Source organism: Cornus florida, unplaced genomic scaffold (genome assembly GCF_030987335.1).
Source record: "Cornus florida cultivar Cherokee Brave unplaced genomic scaffold, ASM3098733v1 CherokeeBrave_3.0.0_Hap2_Chr04, whole genome shotgun sequence".
NCBI lineage: Eukaryota > Viridiplantae > Streptophyta > Magnoliopsida > Cornales > Cornaceae > Cornus > Cornus florida.
This window is the reverse complement of record NW_026775574.1, coordinates 83,587,642-83,609,582: the sequence shown is the minus strand read 5'-3', so window position 1 is coordinate 83,609,582 and position 21,941 is coordinate 83,587,642. Positions and strand designations below refer to the sequence as shown.

General features: G+C 35.6%; 1 protein-coding gene across 1 annotated transcript; it reads right to left on the bottom strand.

Moving 5' to 3' along the window:
• Nucleotides 1–7,685: 7,685 nt before the first annotated feature.
• LOC132303699 (glycine dehydrogenase (decarboxylating), mitochondrial-like) lies at nt 7,686–15,821 on the bottom strand. Its single transcript, XM_059801075.1, has 15 exons — nt 14,256–15,821; nt 13,537–13,782; nt 13,389–13,466; nt 13,197–13,297; nt 12,920–13,115; nt 12,677–12,802; nt 11,839–12,024; nt 11,643–11,756; nt 10,383–10,535; nt 9,519–9,707; nt 9,104–9,181; nt 8,890–9,015; nt 8,709–8,807; nt 8,427–8,544; nt 7,686–7,935 (listed from the first exon to the last, which is right to left on the bottom strand). Exons 1-15 carry the CDS (start codon nt 15,510–15,512, stop codon nt 7,838–7,840), a joined length of 3,165 nt encoding a protein of 1,054 aa, XP_059657058.1. The 5' UTR covers nt 15,513–15,821; the 3' UTR covers nt 7,686–7,837.
• Nucleotides 15,822–21,941: the final 6,120 nt, after the last annotated feature.

The window sequence follows — 21,941 nt, the reverse complement described above, 5'->3', positions numbered from 1 at the left end:
TGTATATTCACTACACCATACTGCATTGGCATCCTTCACCAGCACATCTGTCTTGTCACCAACAACCAACTGGAAATTTTTTAAGTCCTTTGTACCAAAGGGGGTGTTGAATAAATTCCTTCCTAGCAAGCCACGAGCAATTTCACAGGTCTCATTGCAACTGTTTGACCATATCAAAATTAGGTCAAGATCTGTCTCGATGAAGAAATCTGGCACGCCTGTGCACTCCACGTCGATCAAACTAGAAAATGCAAAACAATCATTTTTAGTTTGTATTTTTTTAATTTTAATTTTAATTTTTTCGATTAGGTAAGTACTCATACATACTTTTCTCCCATCCCCGAACCCTCCCATCTTATTTGAGGACGGGGAGGTTATACCATCGGATTTAAAGACCCTTTGATTCAAGTCATGTAAGTTGCTTTTATTTTTCTTGGAAAATTTAAGTGAAACAATTTATAGTCAACCAAACACTTGATAAATACTAAAAATATTTTAGCTTAAAATATAAACAAATTGGTTGTATAATTTGGTCTAGAAATATAGTATGAGAAATGGCATAATTTATGATTCATGTGATCCTTCTCTTTACACTAATCTCAATATCAATCCAATCGTATAGCTTTTTGTGAAATATTTATGCTTCAAAGTTCAAACCATTCTCAAACCAAAACTCGTATTCTTGTAGATATTGGATGCATTGTGCACGTTATGTTATTAATATACTCATTCAATCACAATGCACTCATTTTATAAAAAAGTTAGGCCTGTGAAACTGAATTTTTTTTTTAAGAATATATGCTAAAAGCATTTTTCTCCTGTAACATAATACAACATTGTTTAGAATATCATAAAAGACTATTTAATAAAACTAAGTATTTTTTAAATTTAATTTTCTGAAAAGTGAATAAGCTGATCTTCACTTTTATCACTCTTACCAACCTTTATAAACGTACATGAATAACTTCATAAGACCCTCCATATTTAAAGAGACACACCCAACAGCATAAGTATTTTCCTTGAAAGCAACAAATATGGGGCAAAAAAACAAGAAGAAAATTAGGTTCAAATTTATATGATATAAATGAATATGCTGTTTTAAGGCTTTCCCTTGCCAGTAAGTCTCTGCTAACATTAATTGCTTGCTCATCTTTTTGTTTAAAATGTATATCCTTCTTTATCTCTAACAACAAAGTACTTATCCACTTTGGATATTACTTAACGGGTTTCTCGTTGGAGTTAGGTGTTTCATAGGCTCTAAGTCTGGGATTCGAGTACCCGCTAGGTGTTTTTGGTGGCTAGTACTCACTGCCCCTGCAGTGTCTTACCTGATCTAGGTGGGAAGGCACTCTTCCAAGTCTTCGAAAATTAGTCTAGCTATTAAGGGATCCTAAGGATTCGTGTCTTCTCGAACACCCCGGGTTAATAAAAAAAATAATAATAATAAACTAAGTACTTTTTGTCCAGATGGTTGGAATCACTAAATATTTTTTGTTGTTTCGGAGAATGGCTGCTTCAATAATTTATGAACCTTCAACTATAAGGTTAAGACTTAAATCACAAAAATTAAAAAATTAAAAAACAGTTTGCAAATTGCATAGTAGTTTCATAGAAAACAGTTTGTATAATCAATCACCTCAACGCGATATGTCTTTAAACTTAAATGATACCGTAATTTGCGGATGAATTTTACGTGAATCTAGATACAAATTATCAGAAAGTCTATAGTAATTAGTGTGTGAGTTAATTCTTCGTTTTTTATTTTGGAAAAATTATATTTTGGTGACCAAAATTAAACATAATTGTTCTATAGTGATCTTAAAGTCAAGAAAAGATGCGTAGTAATCAATGTTAAAACTTAATTGATATTAAATGACCATTTAAGGATAATTTGATCAAAAACACTTAAAGATTTGATAAACATTTTAAAAATAAATTTTAGATGATAAAATTGACATCCAATACAAATAATAACTTATTGAATTCATCCTCACACACACACTCTCTCTTTCTCATCCAACGTTTTCTTTTTTCCTTTTTAGTTTCTAATTTTCCAATTTAAAAAATTAGGGTTTCTTTACCAACCTTCTCTCTTTTCTAAGGCTCTCTACCATGATCGCAAAACATAATATTTACAGTGGAAAATCGAAAAAAGAAGTTCCATCCCAAAATGCTCTTTATAGAATATTTATAGAGGCGGGTCCCTTCTCACTTTGTTGCTTTAATATATTGAATGATTCTAAGGTCACGGCTACGGGATGTGGTTAAGGCTATAGAAATACTATTTAGTTAAACTAGGGTTGTGGATTTTCTTATATCTTAAAGAAATCTCTCAAACAAATCTACTTGTAAAGTATAATAACTATGTATTAAAAAATTCCTAAAAATTACAATATTTTATTTTAAAGAAAATGTCTCAAATAAATCAACTTGCAGAGTATAGTAGATATACCTATAATTTTCTCGTCCGACCTCTTAGAACCTTGAAGAAAACGATATAGAACATCTTTCTTTAGTTCTCTCCCATCTTGGTCTTCTCTACAGAGACCCACCCCGACAATGTGTCTTCTCTTTGTTAGTCAATGTAAGTAAGTGTTTATTTAACTTAATGTACAGGGTAAATTTATCTAATTACATAATAATATATTATAGGAAGGTCATTAAGGTAATAATTCATCAAATGGTCACTTATTAGTAATTAAATTTTAGGTTTAGTGACTATTCACCTTTTCTTGTCTTTATGGTCACTTTACACCAATTATGTTTAATTTTGATCACCAAAATATAATTTTATTTTTTATTTTTTATAAAAAAAAAATAATAATAAAAATCTATCCTATAATAGAATATGCATGAAGTCTCTAGCTTTATGTAAATGTCTTAAACTTAAATGATACCCATACTTTGCGGATGATAATGTGAATCTGTGAGATACAAATCATTCCAAAGTCCAAAATGACTATCGGTGAGATTCCTTGTATTTTTTTTTTTTTTTAAATCTATCCTATAATTGAATATGCATGAAGTCTCTAGTTTTATGTAAATGTCTCATCTCTTATTATTATTTATTATAATAATAATAAAAAGCAATATTAATTTGATTAATGTAAAGTCAGACTATGTTTGCGGTGTGATCTCTAAAAATTAATGTGCACCTAAAATTAATCAATTATGAAATTTGATATTTTATGAGACACCAAAGAACAAACCCTGTAAGTTAACCGGGTTGTTTGAGGGCATCTATTAAGAACAAATGTAATATATATTTTCTTAGAATAAACTTAAATTAGTACGTACAAAACAAGCTTCCAACAGCTTAATCATAAAGTGTGCTCTTCATAAATTCTCTCTTGAACAGTGCTACGGGCATTAGTTAAAAAATCAATCATTAAAATTATAATTGATGATTATTTCCTATGTGTCTTTAAATACCTAACCTTATAGAACCATATTATTCTTTTTAAATATTTCTTCTTTCTTTTTAATTCTATCTGTGTATTTATGTACTTATGTCCTTGTATATATCTATATATACATCTATTACTAATCTATACATCTGTTCCATCGGGATCTATTCTTTATTAGATTTTCATCATTATAAATTTTAATTAAAGTAATATTATGGGATTGAATTTTATTTGAAGTAAAATTGTGAAATTTGAGTTTTAGTTGATGTGTGAAAGAGAGATGAGGATGGTATCATAACCATTCACAATATGATTACATACATCTATATATAAACAAAGAAAAGAAAGAATTGAAAAAAGAAAAGAAAGAATTGAAAAAAGAAAAGAAAAAAGAGACGGTAAATATATGTACATTATATTATATATTATTTAAAAGTTTAATCACATAAAAATATAATTTTTACTATTCCCTTTTAAAATAAAACAAGCAATTTTTTTTTTTTTACCTGCTTATTGAACTATACGACGTAATTTCAATTTATGTAAATTAGGTTTCTCTTTTATTTTCAATTCAATTAAAGATACCTTCTGAAACAAAGAAAAAAATCAATTAAAGATCTAGGTAGATATTGGTTTGCTTTCATGTTAATTTCTATTTAACTAAAATTAGGCTTTCTTTTATTTTCAATTCAATTAAATATACCTTTCGAGGCGAGAGAGAGGGGGGGACGAAAAAGATCAACTAAAAATTACTGTTGAATTTGTTTGGTTTCAATTTAATGTGTTCCTGTAATACACTAGGTAAAATTTATTGAGATAAAATTTGCTTCCAACTCAAATACTTTTTTTTTTTTTTCTAATCACGTAAAAATAGTAAAGAACTCCCTATATTTTATTTTGCCTCTTTGGAATTTTTTATTTTATTTTATTTTGTTTTGTTTTTGCAGTAAAAAAAAAAAAAAAAAAAAAAATCTGCTCTCTCTCCACCCTTTCTATCTGCAACACACCCCTTCTTTCCCTCCGTTTTTCTCCCTGCTTCCTTCCATAAGAATGGGGAGGTGCTGTTTTGCCTCCCATAATTTCAATAAACTCGGCATGTGTCAACAAGTGTTTTGCTTCAAGATTTATATGTCTTTATCTGGTTTGACTTTTGCCTATGTACTGTAGATTAAAATATTTTTTTTCTACTGTATTATGTAACTACTTATACGATAAATGTTTAAGAGAGAGACAATTGTGACATTAAAAATATAATAATTAAGTACTATATAGGACAAAGACTCTTTTGTAAATTCATTTTAAAAAAAAGAGCAATTGTGGATCCACTTCACTTCAGATATGACCTAGCAGTTTGCTTGCCAAACTTTGGTGCTTTGCATGAATGTTTGGGTTTTGAATTCGCTGTCGCTGCAACGACTTATTCGGCTTGACCCGAGTTAATTAAAAAAAAAAATGGGGCGTCAATGAAAAGAGCAATTGTGGATACCACCCTAAATTTTTTCACCAATGAAACGAGCGATTGTGGATGCCCCTAGCACTGCTCTTCTCTCTTATCTTCATTTCTAGGGCACTGTGGCTTATATAGGACGTTTATTTTTTGATCCATGGACACAATTATTATGAATAAAAATGATTCAAATAACATAGACCAGTATATGAGAAGACCAAACACTCCACAAGACCCTATCTATAAAGGCCCAAACACCCCCCACAAGACTTAAACATGTTGATTCTCTTGCTAAGCAAGTGCACTGAGTTTTCTTGGTAAGTACAATGAAAGCTTCTCCAACATTAAAGTTAATGCTTTGTCTTTTATCAATCAATCCTGAATTGAGCTTATGTTAGAAATTTCAATATTTTCTTTTCTTTATATATATATATATTATTGGCAATAAACTAGTACACACATTTTTTCACGTAAAAACTCGAACCCTTACCATTCATATTAGAAATATCACTGGTTTACAACCTTTGATATTAAAAAATTCAGTTAGAATGATCTCAAATATTTTTATGCATAATATAGTCTAAAAAGGAATATAAACATTTTTAAATTATAAACAAATTCTCAAAATATAAAATTTCCAAAGAATTACCATTCCTTAAAAAAAAAGGAACAGATCAGAGCATTAGATATATGATATTTGTGAGATAAAAAGTCATGTCAAAATTTGAATTATGAGTTGTGTTAATAACTCAATCTAAGACAGAAAACTAAGAATTGATTTTTCAACTCAAACCCAATCTTATTTATAAACTGCTACAAAATCGTAAAAAATCGAATTGAGCTTAGGAATTGATTTCCTTGATTTTTTTTTTTTTTTTTTTTCAAAGTTTTAAGCCCGAGTATTATTTATTTTATACACCAAGTGTTCCTTGCCACTTGTCACAAAATCTTTAAGATGCAGGCTCAAACATAAAATAATTTTTTCGGAAAATATATACATATATTTTTGTGTAAAATATTTTCTTTTCTTTTTATTTTTTGGTATTTAACAAAGGTCTAGGTTGAGTCCATTAAGTGGGACTTGTAAAATAGCATGCCAAAAATTGATAAATAAGTTATTTTTGTTAAATTTTAATATTTTTTTTTTCGTAAATATTTTACGACAATCAAATACTAAAAAATATAAAAAAATATTTTATGCTCAAACAAACAAGCCGAAATATAAATGCTCTCACAAAAATCTCCATTTAAAAAAATGTGAGTTTGTTGCCGACATTAAAAAAAAAAAAAAAAAAAAAAATCTTTCAGTGTAACGGTGTGCCCGGTTCTATCGATATACAGATCAAGTGGGCCATGAATTTGTGAAGTGTCTCACGACAAGTTTAATACTTGATTATAGTTTTATGCCCTTGCCTTCTAAGACGAGGAAAGCTAGAAAATAGCCTAGACCACAAAATAAAATAAAAAAATGTTTCAAGACAACATTCAAGAGCCACTAAAATCTTTACACGAGAGACTAAAAAGTACATAAATCATAACATATACTATGTTAGGCTCAAGATCAAAATTAAATCATGCAAAAGGAGATGTATACTTTTGTAATTACTCTTTAAGAGTCGTGATAAATATGTCCTAATGGAAATTAACTATATATGCTTTTTAATGATGATTAAGGAAAGATGATATTCAAATTACTCCCAATGACTTCTTTTTTATTTATTTATTTTATAAATGAATTTACATAAATCAACCATGAACACTCATATGAAATTAGCTGTACTCAATTGACAAGAAAAAAAAAAAAAAAAAAAAAAGAGAAAAAACACAAAAAATATAATTTATTAACTATATGTAAGAGAGATAGGCCAGTGGCTTAGCATTACTAAACCCCTATTTTTCAAAAGGAGATCAAAAATTCGAGTCTTAGTAGAGACGTGTGACCAATATATCCCATTTACACCAAATGAATTTACATTCAATCAACCAAGAACACTCAAATGCTGATTGTAAATTAGCCAAGGATTTGAAATTAACTATACTCCTTGACAAGGAATGAAAGACAATAGAATTTATTTAACTATAGCTAGACTAAAATATAAGAGTAAGACTTCTAAAAAATATTATTAGCCTCCTCTTTGATTTCTGTATGCCAGAGACCTCTCAACAGACTTATATGTCAGCACTTAGCATCACCTATGACCATAAAATATCACAAGACTATCCCAACAAAATTTCCAAAGTCAGATCTCCACATCACCTATAACTTCTCATGCAAAGAAACTGAAAGCTTCAAAATACACACACACACACACTGTATTGTTCTTCCTCTAAAGTGAATATTGACTTTATGCTTATGGATATAGATCAAGAAGACAGGTCTATCATTCATACTCCCAGCTATTTTTTGTTTCAAAATCATAACCTGGTTGCATCTGCTGACTGGCAGCTGCAGGATCCTGAACATTTCGTCAAAAGACTCAAAACCCGTATCTACACCATATCCAGTTCGATTTATGTTCAAAATTTATTCTGTATCTAAGCCACAGTTGAATCATAGCCATAATTATATCAAGTTATACGTATGGTATCAACTCCAAACTTTCAAAAGTATCCTGTATTTAGCATAAGCAAAACTATTTGAAATAACCTTAGTAATTTTCCATATACACAAAAGGAACCTCATTTTTTTTTTTTTTTGAAAGAATAATTGAAGTTTGAATTAGAATAAAGACTGAATGGGGTTTCTCACCCATCTAAGAAGGATATGGCTGCTATTGCCATCAATTAATATCCAGAAAAAAATAAATCAAGCAGCACTGACAATTAAACACTTGAGCAGCAATCAGAGCAGATTTTGAAAATCAAGTCAACAGCTGAAAAGAAGCGTATGCATATGAATTGTTTATACACAAGAGGAAGAAGAGAGGAAATGCTTTCATGTCAGTGAAGGGACCTTGCGGTGTATGGTGCAAAGCTGAAACGCTTAAGCAGTAGCTGCTGCAGCTTGTTCTTCAGCAACCTGCGATGCTGGGAGAAGGGTGCAGATGAGGTTGCGGTCACCATAGACATTGTCAACACGTCCTGATATAACAACCCACAAAGTTTCGTTGTTATTAATATAAGTAGGGACCAAATATTCACATGCAAAAGCAAAAGGGACATAATTCAGAAATCAAAACATAGAAAGAAAATTTTTGGAGGAAGCTGGGTAGCAAATTTTAGCTAGAGCTTATACTGATGTATTTGGTACTATCAGAAATTTTGAGTGGAGGGCAAGGAAATAAAACTTGGTAGAACCAAATCATGTGTGTTTGAATCAGAAAGCACTCAGTGAAAATATTGTCGTGACTTGGGGTCCCAAGTAATTTCATTTTAGAAAAGGAAAGGTTTTGTCCCAGTGCCTGTGTCTAGGTTTCAAGGATCTCCAAATGCAGGGAACTCATGTACAAGAAGAAACCAAAAGGGGAACTCATCAAAATTATTTATTTATTTAAAAAAAAAACCTGAAAAGTTGATAGAGGGATAATAACAATAGTTTCGGAAGAAATTGATGATCCAATAACAATAAACACCTGTGGTGGGCCAGAACTTGGATGATCGGAGCCAGGAAGCAGGGAAGGCTGCATATTCCCGAGAGTACGGTTTTGTCCATGCATCAGCCATTAACAGTGATGGTGGATGAGGAGCTCCCTGCAATTACAGTTCTCAATCCATAAAGTGAACTACAGTTGCAAATGTCGAGATGCATCCAAAAAGAACTCAAGAATGACAATTTTAACAGCGTGCAATTATAAGCACTTAAGTATAACAATCAAGTAAATGCAACAACAGGGTTGAAGAACAAGTCACTCTACCTTAAGAACATTGTTGTTCATATCAGCTTTTCCTTTCTCAATCTGTGCAATTTCTTCTCTAATGGAGATAAGAGCATCACAAAACCTGTCCAACTCTGCCTGCAAAAAGAATAACTACAATAAGCCCATGATTCTGGGGAAAACTGTGAAAGGGGAAAAAACCCTCCATTCTGGAGTATACCTTGCTTTCACTTTCAGTGGGTTCAATCATGAGTGTGCCTGGAACTGGCCAGGACATTGTTGGTCCATGAAATCCATAGTCCATAAGACGTTTCGCCACATCCTCAGGCTCTATTCCAGCAGTATTCTACAATGATAGTGGTTCACAATTAGTCCCATAACTAAAAACTAATAGATGGCGATTAAAATTAAGTTGAATGTTTAGTAAGAACTACCTTGAAGCCCCTTAAATCAACAATGAATTCATGGGCAACTGTTCCATTCACACCACGAAAAAGAATGGGGTAGTGTTTCTGTTGATGAAAGCAAAAGAGATTAATAGTGGGAAAAAAATACAAAATGTTCTATAATATGCTGTAAATTGGTGCAATATGTAACAGGTGTCTTGAGTCCTACATCGGGTGTCTATTGGCTATTGGGTGGTCCTGTGTTTCTTAAATGAGTGCAGTGAACTCACAATTGAATAGTCCTTTGGGTGTGGAGTGGCCTTGTGTCAAATAGCTAAAAAACTCAATTTTGGCTCAGGTAAGATTTCTGATTGAGAAGGAAAATTAAGTATGCCCTGCAATACAACTACTGCATGGCAACCATCTGATTAAAATGCAAGATAGTAAGGAATTTTGCAGGTACCTCCAAACGTTTCGCCATATAGTTTGCATTCAAGATAGCTATCTTTGATGCTTCTGTGAGTCCCTTAGACCCCATCATGGCAATGTAGGTATATGAAATTGGCAAAATAAGTGCAGAGCCCCATGGTGCAGCAGAAATGGTACCAAGTGGATTAAACTTGTCAGGGGCTGGTATACCTCCTGTGGGTACCTTCAGTTTATAAAAAATAAAAAAAGAACAGACAAGAAAAGAAGAAGAAGAATATGTTAAATTTGAAAGCAGCACATTCATATCTAGAAGCATCAAAATAATAGAACAATCAGTGAAATTAAAAACACAACAGAATCTATTGCATTTTTTTTCCTGGAAATTAATCTATTGCTTTCACATGTACATACCTGTTTAAGGTTCAAAAACTTATGCAATGAACAACTGCATAACAGTAAGTCAAGATTTTTACCCTTTTTTCTTGTTTGTAATATCAGCCAATAAAGAAAAGTCAATCGATAGTGGTATTAATATAATCTATTACTTTAAGCGTATATTTGTTAGGTAAAAATTGAGGAAAACTTTCTAGCAGAAAACAAATCTAGAAGTAAGACAATGTGGATGCAATTTTCAAATTTTCAAATAACTAATCCAAATTAACAATGTGGGGGAAAATTTGCATTGGAGAAAAGGGAAAGGAAACAAGGGAACTTAAGTGCATTCTGGTTTTCAATATAAGAATGAAGAACAAGAACACTAATAAAACCAATTCCAAGTCAACAAAACTTCCAGAGAAACAGTTATGATATACGAGAGTAACTGCAATCCTCATTAGGAATGGCAAAAGAAGTTTTAACAAGCTACTACAAAAACAATTGGCAGCAAATGGATGCATACCACGGGATGTGATGGAAGATATGGTGCCAAGTGTTTCTTCACACCAATAGGACCCATGCCAGGACCTCCTCCACCGTGCGGAATGCAGAATGTTTTATGGAGATTGAGATGGCAAACATCAGCACCAATCCAGCCTGGGCTCGTCAGACCCACCTGTAAGGACAAATTTTTTTCATAATTATATCCAAAGTGAGATACCACCAACAGAACACAAAATGCAGTATTTAGAAGAAAGAGATGAATTATCTCTGCTGAAATGAAATTTTGCATTGAACCTAGACATTAAAATCCAAGCTGTAAACCAAATGGGTTAAAAATAAAATAAAATAAAAATTTAAAAAGTGCATCAGCCATAGCACGAATAAGACATAGATTGTCTACTGCATTTGGACCCAAACTTAAAGAGATAAATCTAATCAAATGAACAAAAGCAAAAATTGCAAGCTAAAGCGCCATCGAAATGAAAAACTGTAAAGGCAATGTGATCAACTTTAAACCACCACTTCCACCTGGGGGAAAAAAAACTTTAAACCACCGCATAATGCACAATACTTTTATTTTTATTTATTTTTCAAGTTAATGGCAAAGATAGATTTTAAATTTAAAAATTAAATGAAGAATATTTAACCCATGGTGACAAATTCTTTATCATCAGCGAAGAAAACTGGACACTGAACGAGATGGAAAACTACTATACCACATCTTCTGAAAATGTTCACCGAACATGATTTCATCCCTTGAAAACTGTTTCTATAACTTTTGGAATATATATGTCTCCAAACTCCTTCGTGACATTTAGGGGCATCAGGAAGAATGATGTAAGGTTTGAAAATGAGAGGAGTAAAAATCCATGGAATAACAACCCATTTATTTGAGCATTGCTTTGTTTGGATAGTTAAATTGGTCAGTTTAATTGGTGAGGTGCTCAAGGTGATATAGCCATGATGACAAAGGCACGCAAAAATATAGGTGTCAAGTATCAATTATAACTTTTTTTCTTTTCTTCTGAAGGTGAAGCTAACCAATTATACCCTTCCCAAATTTGAACAGATTAATCTAGCAACGAATTAATTCTAACTACCTTACCTCTCCCACCCATCCAAAGAAATCAAAGAAAAAGAAGAAAAATAATACACATTTATGTACATGTGAGTTCACAAGCACATAAAAACGATGAAATTTGGGGTGTCTATTAAATTTGATAGAGAATTATATTAAAGAAAAGTTACAAGGTCTATAAGAAGATAAAGGGATAAATACCTGCGCATTCATATTGGCTCCATCCATGTATACCTGACCTCCATTATCATGGATTATCTTACATATCTCATCGATGCCTTCTTCATAAACTCCGTGAGTTGAAGGATAGGTAACCTGAAATTTAAAACCAAAATCAATCGTCACTTGGTAAAAGCAATAAAAAAATAATTCCTAGCCTACAATGCGATATATATACCATAAGAGCAGACAGGTTCTCCTTATTTGCTTCAGCAGCCTTCTTTAACTCTTCAATATTGATGTTTCCTTTGGCATCAGTTCCCACAGCAACAATTTTCATACCACACATAGCAGCACTTGCAGGATTTGTCCCATGTGCAGAGACTGGTATGATGCATACATTGCGGTGATGGTCTCCTCTTGCCTATAGGTTAATTCAATGGGTAGATTGGCGTAGTCAGTTTGAGAAAATGTTTTATACAATTCAATTTAAAGAAAATTTTGTACAAATTGAGTGACATGTGGTGATCTTTGAGGAACTCTGGACGTGTGAAATATGGGCTTCGTTGAGAGAGGCTCCTCATCTTTGATAAACTAGGAATGTTGTATCATTATATATTTTGAGGATCTCAATCCCATAACAGTTGTATGGAACTGATGTATTATATAAAATGGGTGGGTTGAATCCATGCAATATTTAATTAAAAATTCTAAATGTGAACCCAAGAGTCAAGTTCACGTAAAAAAAAAAAATTGATACAAACCACCTCATGAACACATGGCACTAGTGACGTATAATCATAAAAAAAATTAGGCTTAAAAGCTTCATCATGAGAGGTAATTTTAAGCTTCATACTGAAATGAGCCCGTGACTGAGGCTATGGCCTTAAATAGAGTGGAATGGAAACATAGGATTCACGTAGCCAACCCCAAATAATTGGGAAAAGGCTTGGTGGTTGTTGTGTGGACTGAAATGAGCATGTGAAGGATGCATCACGTGCATTTTGATAGGCTTTTACAATTCTGTTGCCCAGAAGAAAACAAATAAGTTGATAGATGTTTTGATATCATCATACCATATGATATGCACGGATGACCATCAACCCAGCATACTCGCCAGCAGCACCAGCATTTGGTTGCAAAGAGAAAGAGTCAAATCCAGTGATGGTACACAACAGTTCACCCAAATCTTTAAACATTTCCTGGAATTAAAAAAATTACAGTTCTTCAAAATATATCTCAAGGCAAGCTGTTGCTGGGTACACATGAGAAAACAATATAGAATTAGATGTTCCAAGCAAAGGAATATTCGTGGCTACCTGATAACCCTGAGCCTGTTTGCTAGGGGCAAAAGGGTGGATGTCTGCAAAGCTAGGCCATGTCACGGGCATCATCTCTGTTGTTGCATTCAACTTCATTGTACAAGATCCCAGGGGAATCATGCTGTGGCATAATGAGAGATCTTTTGATTGTAATTTATGAATGTATCGAAGTAGTTCGTGCTCCGTATGGTACCTAAAAAAGCAAATCGAACTCATATTTTTGGCTTGAAAGCTATAACCTATTGGTAATTGAAGTTCAATGGAAGGGCCCTACGAGTTAAAGATTGGATGAGTTAGATATGGGCTCTGCCTTGTAAGCCCAGGAGGGATTGCATTCTGGACCTCTGGTGCAAGAGATGCGGCAGTGAACGTCACCTAATGGTATGCAAAAGTTTACATATTTGCTCTCAGAAAAGTAAGTGTTTACAAAAATCAGCTGCATGGAGATCAATTTAGTGATACTCACAGACTTGCCGCATGCGAAGACTTTTAAAAGCTTATCCACATCTTCTAGTGTTGTTGTTTCATCAAAAGAAACAGTAATCTGAAATGTGACCAAAATCCAGTTATCTCATAACGTGTCAAAGATTACAAATCACACAACTAGCACTTACGGTGTTCTGGTCAACAATCCGCAAATTGATCCCACTTTCGTAAGCGGCATCAGCAATTGCCTTTGCATCAGAACACTTGACCTTCACTGTGTCAAAGAATGGAAGCCCCTGCACTTCCACTGTTCCCAGTTTCTTTAGTCCAGCAGCAAAATTCCCAGCAAGACCATGGACCCGTTGAGCAATAATTTTAAGGCCTTCTGGTCCATGGTAAACAGCATACATTGCAGCCATGTTCGCAAGCAACGCCTGCATAACAAGACAAGATACTCACTAAACCAAAGAGAAGCCAACAAACTAGATACATGCAAGGACTATAACTAGATTCAGAACATATACCAAGTTACTGCCAGGAAATTCTACATGTCGGATAGCCGAAAGTAAGTGACTCCCATAGGTGATGTCAAGCAAAGAGGATCCATTTCTACTTTTAAAATTCATTTTCGTTTATATTTTAAACCAAAAACTCCAAAGTTATTTGGTATAGCAAAATCTATGACACCTATTTGAGGTTTCCACCTTTTAGGCTGACAGATAGTGTAGATGTTAGTGCAAGAAATATGAACTGAGAGGGAATTGTTTCATGTTTCTTTACTTTTTGAAGATCTCAATATGCTACACTGTATAGAAAAGCAGTAAAATGATACCAACCAGCCTCAATTTTGCTAGGTCATGTTTAATGATTCTCAAGCAACATATTGATGAAATAGGATAGTCTATACCTGAGCAGTGCAAATGTTGCTTGTAGCCTTGTCCCTTCGGATATGTTGCTCCCTGGTTTGCATTGCCATACGTAGGGCAGGCTTTCCTGAAGAATCAACACTGACACCAATAATTCTTCCCGGCATCATCCTCTTGTACTCTTGGGATGTGGCCAGGAACGCTGCATGAGGACCCCCATAACCCATTGGAACCCCAAACCTCTGAGCTGAGCCAACAACAATATCTGCCCCGAATTCACCAGGAGGCTTCAACATTGTCAAAGCCAAGAGATCACTTGCCAAAACAACCTTTACCCCATTAGCATGAGCACTCTTTATGAACTCCCCATAATCCAAAACCTCACCCTCTGTTCCTGGATACTGAACCAAAACCCCACAAACATCACCTGATTTATAATCGAAATCTTTGAGATCAGCAATGACTACTTTAATATCAAAACCATCAGCCCTCGTCTTACATACATCTATCGTCTGTGGGTGGCAGTTACTGGCAATTACAAAAGTTTTCTTCTTTCCCTTCTGAATATTATTACACATTGCCATTGCCTCAGCAGCAGCAGTTCCTTCATCAAGTAAGGATGCATTCGACATGGGTAAGGCAGTAAGATCTGAAATCATGGTCTGATAATTGAGCAGGGACTCGAGACGTCCCTGTGCAATCTCAGCCTGGTACGGAGTGTACTGTGTATACCAACCCGGATTTTCCATAATATTCCTCAAAATGACAGGAGGAACGTAGGTGTTATAATATCCCATCCCAATGAATGACTTATTAACCTTATTCATAGAAGCTAACTTTTTCATGTGCTCAATCATTTGACTCTCTGTTAACCCCTCATCAAACTTGGCAAACTTCATCGATTCAAGACGAATCGATTTAGGTACAGTAGCATCTATTAATGAATCTAGACTCGAGAACCCACAAAATTCAGCCATTGTAGTTTGTTCTCCAGGGGTTACTGAGTTATGTCGGCGAGCAAAAGTGTCACTTTCTCTCAGAGCTTCGACCGAAATGGATCGAACTTGAGACCCAACACCAAAACCAGCATTGTGTGACACATTCCTCCCTAGTAACGCATCTGATCTACTACCCTTTCCATGAAAAACATATGGAGTCAATGATGAAACATACCTCGAAGGCGAATAAAGTACTGGCGACGAAGAGGTGGTCAATGATTCATTGGCTCGGTGCTGCTTAGACTCGGAAACCAGGCGCCTGAGAATCGCCCGGTTCGCCAGCCGCCGAGCCCGTTCCATGAATCAAAGCTGGAACAACAAAGCTATCGAATTCAACAACAAATAATTGTTGAACTCAATCAAAACACAACCAAAACAGCTATAGTTTTGGTTGCTTTGTTGCTGTTCGATGAATTGTGTGAATGAGAATGGTGGGTATGATGAGATAATCTAATACACTGTCTTTATATATGTATATATAGAAAATATTTGGTGGTGGTGGTGGTGGTGGGTAAAGAGAGTGTAGGTTGTGAGACAGATTGAGCACCTATGAAGAAAGGGACATGTTTTGCTCACGTGGAGACCTTGTGCTCAATGAGACCTGCGAGCCAATCTTCACAGTGAGTGAGAACAAAAACGAAATATCATAAAGTACTTACAAACTTTGAAATTGAATGAATGTATGGAAGGTGTTGAATCGAAATGGATTGAAATTCAGTGGATCAAAATGGAGTTCAAAGTTGTTCCAAGCAAATTGGTATATATATATTTGGTATATATATAAATATATATATATATATATATATATATATATTTATTTATTTTGCAGTTTCTGAGAGAATCGTGAGATTCTTGATTGGTTGGCAGATTCTCTTTCACATTTGGTTTATCGCTCTCTCTCACCTCATAAAAGCATCACACCTAAAATAAAATATTTATATACATGCATATGTGTACGATATACCTATATGGTATCAAGGGTTAGGGTTGGAAAAGAGTGAGATTCGCATAGATTCACTTTGACTCAGCTTTATATAAGAGACAACGGAATCTCACATGTCCGAAAATTAACTGTCACAGCTCAGTTTTGCAATTACAGTATTATGTTAACCTTCACAGCTCAGTTTTTGCAATTATTAATAGAAAATTGCAATTATTAATCCTTACAGTTGGTTTTTATCTCTCCAATACATCTGATTTTTTTATTTATTTATTTTTTATTGTGCACTGTAAGGATCAAAAATAAAAAATGAAAATTGCTGAGCAGAAAGTTTTTTGGCAGTGCCAACAACATTTACGTGGTGCAACAAAATTGATTTTGCATCGACATAATATAAAGAAATTGATAACCACCAATAAATTTTAACTCTTTATCTTTATTGAAAAGGTTTGATAATTATATATTATTTTACTATATTAATAAATAATAATAGATTTTGGTATAAAAATTTTATACTTTGTATAATGTGAAAAGTGAAAAAAAAGAAAAAGAAAAGTAAATTAGAAAAAAATTTAATACGGGTCAAATATGTTTTTTTTTTTTTTTTTTTTTTTTTTTTTTTTTTTTTTTTTTTCTTGACAGTAATGATGTATAATTTACTTAGTTAATATAATTAATACTTGCTCACGAAAAAAAACACAGAAGTTTAGTATAATAATTCTTTAAAATTATAGTAAACCCAATTGTAAGATTTTTTCTTCCTGTTCAACTCCGTAATGTAGTGATTAGGATGCTTGTCTTCTAAAGACTTGCCGATATTTGACAATTCTCTAACCATGGATGAGATAGGTCTTACATTCGTACTATAAAGTCTATAATATTATACTTAGATAATCGAGTTGACAACTAAATCAAGAGGGTTGTCATTGCAAGTGTCCGGGTAACCGATAACTCACAAAATATTTGTAAGTATACTTTTCTTATCAATAGAGTCGATTGTCGACTTTTGCAATAAATAGAACTTTTTTGAGAGGATACTTCTCATGTGGCATGTGTGTACTCAGTCAAACATTGGCAATTCTTTCGAAGGCAAGCATTCTAGCCACTATATTCATATTATAATGTATAATCGAGTTGAGAACTGAATCAAGAGGGTTGCCATTGCAAGAATCGGGCTAACTGATTACTCACAGGACATGTGTAAGTATACTCTCCTTATCAATTGTTGACTTTCGCAATAAATACAACTTTTTAAAAATTAAGGAAAGAGGTTGAACAATTGCACAATTGCAAACCTTCAATTCATTTCTCTTGATCCGAAGAGATAACATTTTGAAAAAATAAAATGACTCACACACTCCACTTCTTAAATTCATTTGCCATGGAAAGTGAAAGGCATTCTTACCCCTTACTCTTACTTTTATCCTTCAATTTATTTGTCATAAAAAGTTAACGGTCTCTAAAGTCCCTTATGGTGCTAAGGTTTTTATTACTTTTTAATTTTTATTTAGGATAAATTTCATTTTCCTCTTGTCAATATTTTTACGTAAATCTCTCTATGTTTCATAATTCTACTTATTATTATTTTTTTTTATTATAAAAAACAACTCCAACTTGATAACAATAGTGTATTATTTTACCGTTTTACCATGCATTAGAAGGGCAGAGCTAACCTTGTCTTCATTTTCTACAACATCAGTCGATTTTATCTGTCTCCATCATGTGTCTAACGACAGGAGGAATCCGTCACATAAATCAGAATTTCAAGCGAAGTGAGTGGAACTATAAAATGCATATGAAGTCTATGTGAGATATTGACAAATTTGAGAGGAGGTAAGTGAAATCTATCCTTTTATTTATTACTTTCTCATGCACAATAATCAAAGCAAGTAATGTTAGAAAAGGAAAATTAATCTGAATTCGAGTTTAACAAACAATGTGTAAATCGAATTTGAACGCTATGGAACCTGAACTGTTATTTACAGTAATTGATTAAACCGAGCTCCTACAGTCGGAAATCTTTTAAAACTCCTTTAATTGCGATTGGTTAAGTCTAAAATTGCCCACAGAACTCTTTTAACACTCTGTTAATTGCAAATTGTAGTTATCTAAAATTGCCGACAGTCAGTGGGGCCCGGGGGACATTAATTCTAGCACTGAAATTTGTTTCTTTTCTCTTTGCATTGTACCCTCCCGACCTTGTTTTGCACATTAACTAACATTTGACACATTAACAAATTTGTGGAGGGAAAAAAAACTCCCTCCAATAAAAAGCGCACACGTCACCACTACCCATATCTACATTCCAAAGGCCCATCATGCTCAAGCTCAAATTGAGAGTATTTACAGCCCAAGACCATTGTTATTTGTCCTCCAACTTCCATCAAGGCCGAATCAAGAAGTCATCAGCCCAGCTCATGAATATTTAACATCCGGCCTGTTACTCAAGCCCAGCCGGATCAAAATATATTCAGCCCAGTTATTCAAGAATGCACAAGTCCTACCAGTTGAAGGATTTACTATAGAAGGAAAACTCTGAGATAGGAAGTTCTGTACAAGGCAAGTTCTATGTATGGAAAATTCGACAATGGAAAGAACCCTATTAGAAAAGAATGTTTATATAGAAAGAATTGGAGGGCAAGCAACGCGAGTCCTACCATAATTTTGCAATCTTTTGTATATAAATAGAGGCTAAGACCTCCAATAAAGCGATCAAGCAATTCTACGCTTCTCGATATACTGTTCTTATTGTTTTTTGAGTGAGTTGTTTTATTTTTCTCAATCATTATTGGTTGAGCAAAATTTTGCATCTACACTTTGGCGCCGTCTGTGGGAAACGTATAAAAATATACTCCCACTTGTTCTTCAAATCAAATCCTTAGTCGTGTCTGGAATGTCAAACGGAGAGTCAGCAATGAATCAACAGATAGAATTGATGCAAAAGATGCGAGAAGAGTTCTTGCACCAATTTGAGACACTCCGGCAAGCAAACGATACGAGTGTCGCCTAGATAGCTGCGCTTCAGCAGCAGACTCATACGCTGCATACGGCCATGGCCAGGCTAACGCCACAACCGCCACCAGGTGATGCTGCAGCACCACCCCCCACCCGGAATTTACCTCCGGTTCACGAGCCTCCAGCCAACGAGACACCACCCAACGGGGCTCGACTTAATGAGGTTCAGCAAAAGCAAGGGATGAGGTCCGAGGCGGTTGCTTCGGATAATCTCCCGCATCGCACACAGGACGAACAGGCCGAGTCCAGCCATAGGCTTACGGTATGGTCCAATGGCGTTCCAGATGGCGTACGCGTACAAGATGCCTTCGACGAAAAGAAGCTCTTAAGAGTTCAGACACCAGCTGAGATGGCTAGAGAGCACAAAAACTCCTTGGTCAAGACCCCCTTTACTGACGAGGTGTACCTAGTGGAGAGACCAAAGAAGTTCACTATGCCATCCTTCACCCAGTTCGATGGAGCAGGAGACCCCTCTCGGCATCTCAATCATTATGCGCAAAAGATGGCACTGGATGATCATAACGATCCGTGGATGTGTAAGGTTTTTCCTACCAGTTTAACCGGAGCAGCGTTAGAATGGTTCAGGAATAGGCTACACAAGTCTATCCCTGATTATGAGACCTTGTGCACTATGTTCTTAGCCCAGTATTGCGGAAATAAGAAGCAGAAGAAAAGTATCGCCAGCCTTTTCACCATAAGGCAAAGGAAGGGAGAAACTCTGCAAGATTTTTTATCCAGGTTTAACATGGAGGCTTCGGAGATAGCAGATTGCCACCCTGCCACGGCAATCGAAACATTTAAGTTGGTAATGATCCAGGGAACCAAGTTTCACACATCCTTGGTCAAATATTCCCCCCCGGATATGCAGACTTTGAACGCTAGGGCACAAATCTACATTCGGTTAGAGGAAAACGTAGCCCACCGTGCACAGCACGCTACCCTCGTCACAGTGGAGAACAAGTCTCGAGAGAAAGCTGCGAGCACAAGGATGCAGAAGGTTCCTCATACCACCATGCAAGTCACCCAAGCGTCTGAGAAGAGGCGAAGGACAGAGGACAGGCTTACCCCTCTCCGTACTACCTTGGCGCGCCTATTCCAAGAGAATAAGACGAGGTTCGCGACTCCTCAGCCCATGAAACAACCCTTGGAGCAGAGGGACAAAAGCAAACATTGTGCCTACCATAGAGACTATGGGCATACCACCAATGACTACAGGTCCCTACAGCGACAGGTAGAAAGCATGATAGCGAGAGGAGAGTTGGTGGAGTATCTCGCCACGAAGGAGCACGTAAAACCTCGGGAGGTTAACCCTCGACGGGTAGAGGGCGGTCAGGTAAAGGTTATCCATGCTATACACGGAAGGTCAGAGGATGATGAAGAGTCTGAAGAGTTGTACAGATCCAGGCTGAGAGAGGCTCATAAGTTACGAAGATTGTCTTCGGTAAACACGGTTGCACCAGGCAGCATCAACATTGGATTCGGTAACAATGATCTTTCTAGAGTCCAGCGCCCGCATGAGGACCCCTTGGTCATCAGCCTCCTGGTAGCGAATTATATGATCAGGAGAGTGCTGATAGATCCGGGAAGTAGCGCCAACATCATTACAAAAATAGCTTTTGATCAGTTGGGGGTTTCACCATCGTCCATCAGGCCAACTTCCAGCCCCCTAATGGGATTTGATGGTACTAAGGTGAATCCGCTTGGGGTGATCGATCTATCCGTTACTACAGCAAAAAGGACTCTGAAGGAGAACTTTGTCGTGACAGAGATTCATCCATCTTATAACCTCATTATGGGGAGAGGTTGGATCCATCGTATGAACGGAGTCCCCTCTACCCTTCATCAAGTAATGAGGTGTTTATCCCCAGATGGCAAGGAAGTCATCGACCTCTGGGGAGACCAGGTGGCTGCAAAAGAATGTTACATGCTAACGCTACATGAAGCAAAAAAGGCGTCGAAATCACCTCAGTTAGAGGCGAATCCCAAAGGCGCAATCAAATAGCAATTACAATATCCTCTGCCCAAGTATCTCAAGGCAGAGGAAGAAGCCGAGGCTGAAGCACCTACCGAGGAGTCCCTTGAAGCTATAGAGGTAGTCCTCGGAGACCCTCAGAAGGTCACCTACATTGGCTCATCTTGCACAGCCGAAGAGAAGAAAGCAGTGATCAGGGTTATTCGGGGCAATTCAGATGTTTTCGCCTGGGATCACTCGGACATGGTGGGGATCGATCCTATGGTCTCATGCCATAGTTTGAGGGTTAACCCAGAATTCAGGCTGGTCAAGCAGAGGCACCGACGGTTCGCACCTGAATGGAATCGCATAATAGCCGAGGAAGTAAATAAGCTATTACAAGCAGGATTCATTCGAGAGGTGCAGTACCCACAGTGGCTCTCAAACGTAGTAGTCGTTCAAAAGAAGAACGGGAAATGGAGGGTATGCGTAGATTATACCAACCTTAACAAAGCTTGCCCAAAAGATAGCTTCCCTTTGCCCAAAATTGATCAAATGGTGGATGCTACGACAGGATATGAGAGGCTCACATTCCTCGATGCATACTTCAGCTACAATCAGATTCCCATGAATCCTGAAGATGAGGAGAAACCGCTTTCATTACAGAGACGGGCACTTACTGCTACAGAGTGATGCCCTTCGGCCTAAAGAATGCCGGAGCCACCTACCAGCGACTTGTCAATAAAATTTTCAATAATCTGCTGGGGAACACAGTTGAAGCCTATATCGATGATATGGTGGTCAAGAGTATACGGAAAGAGGA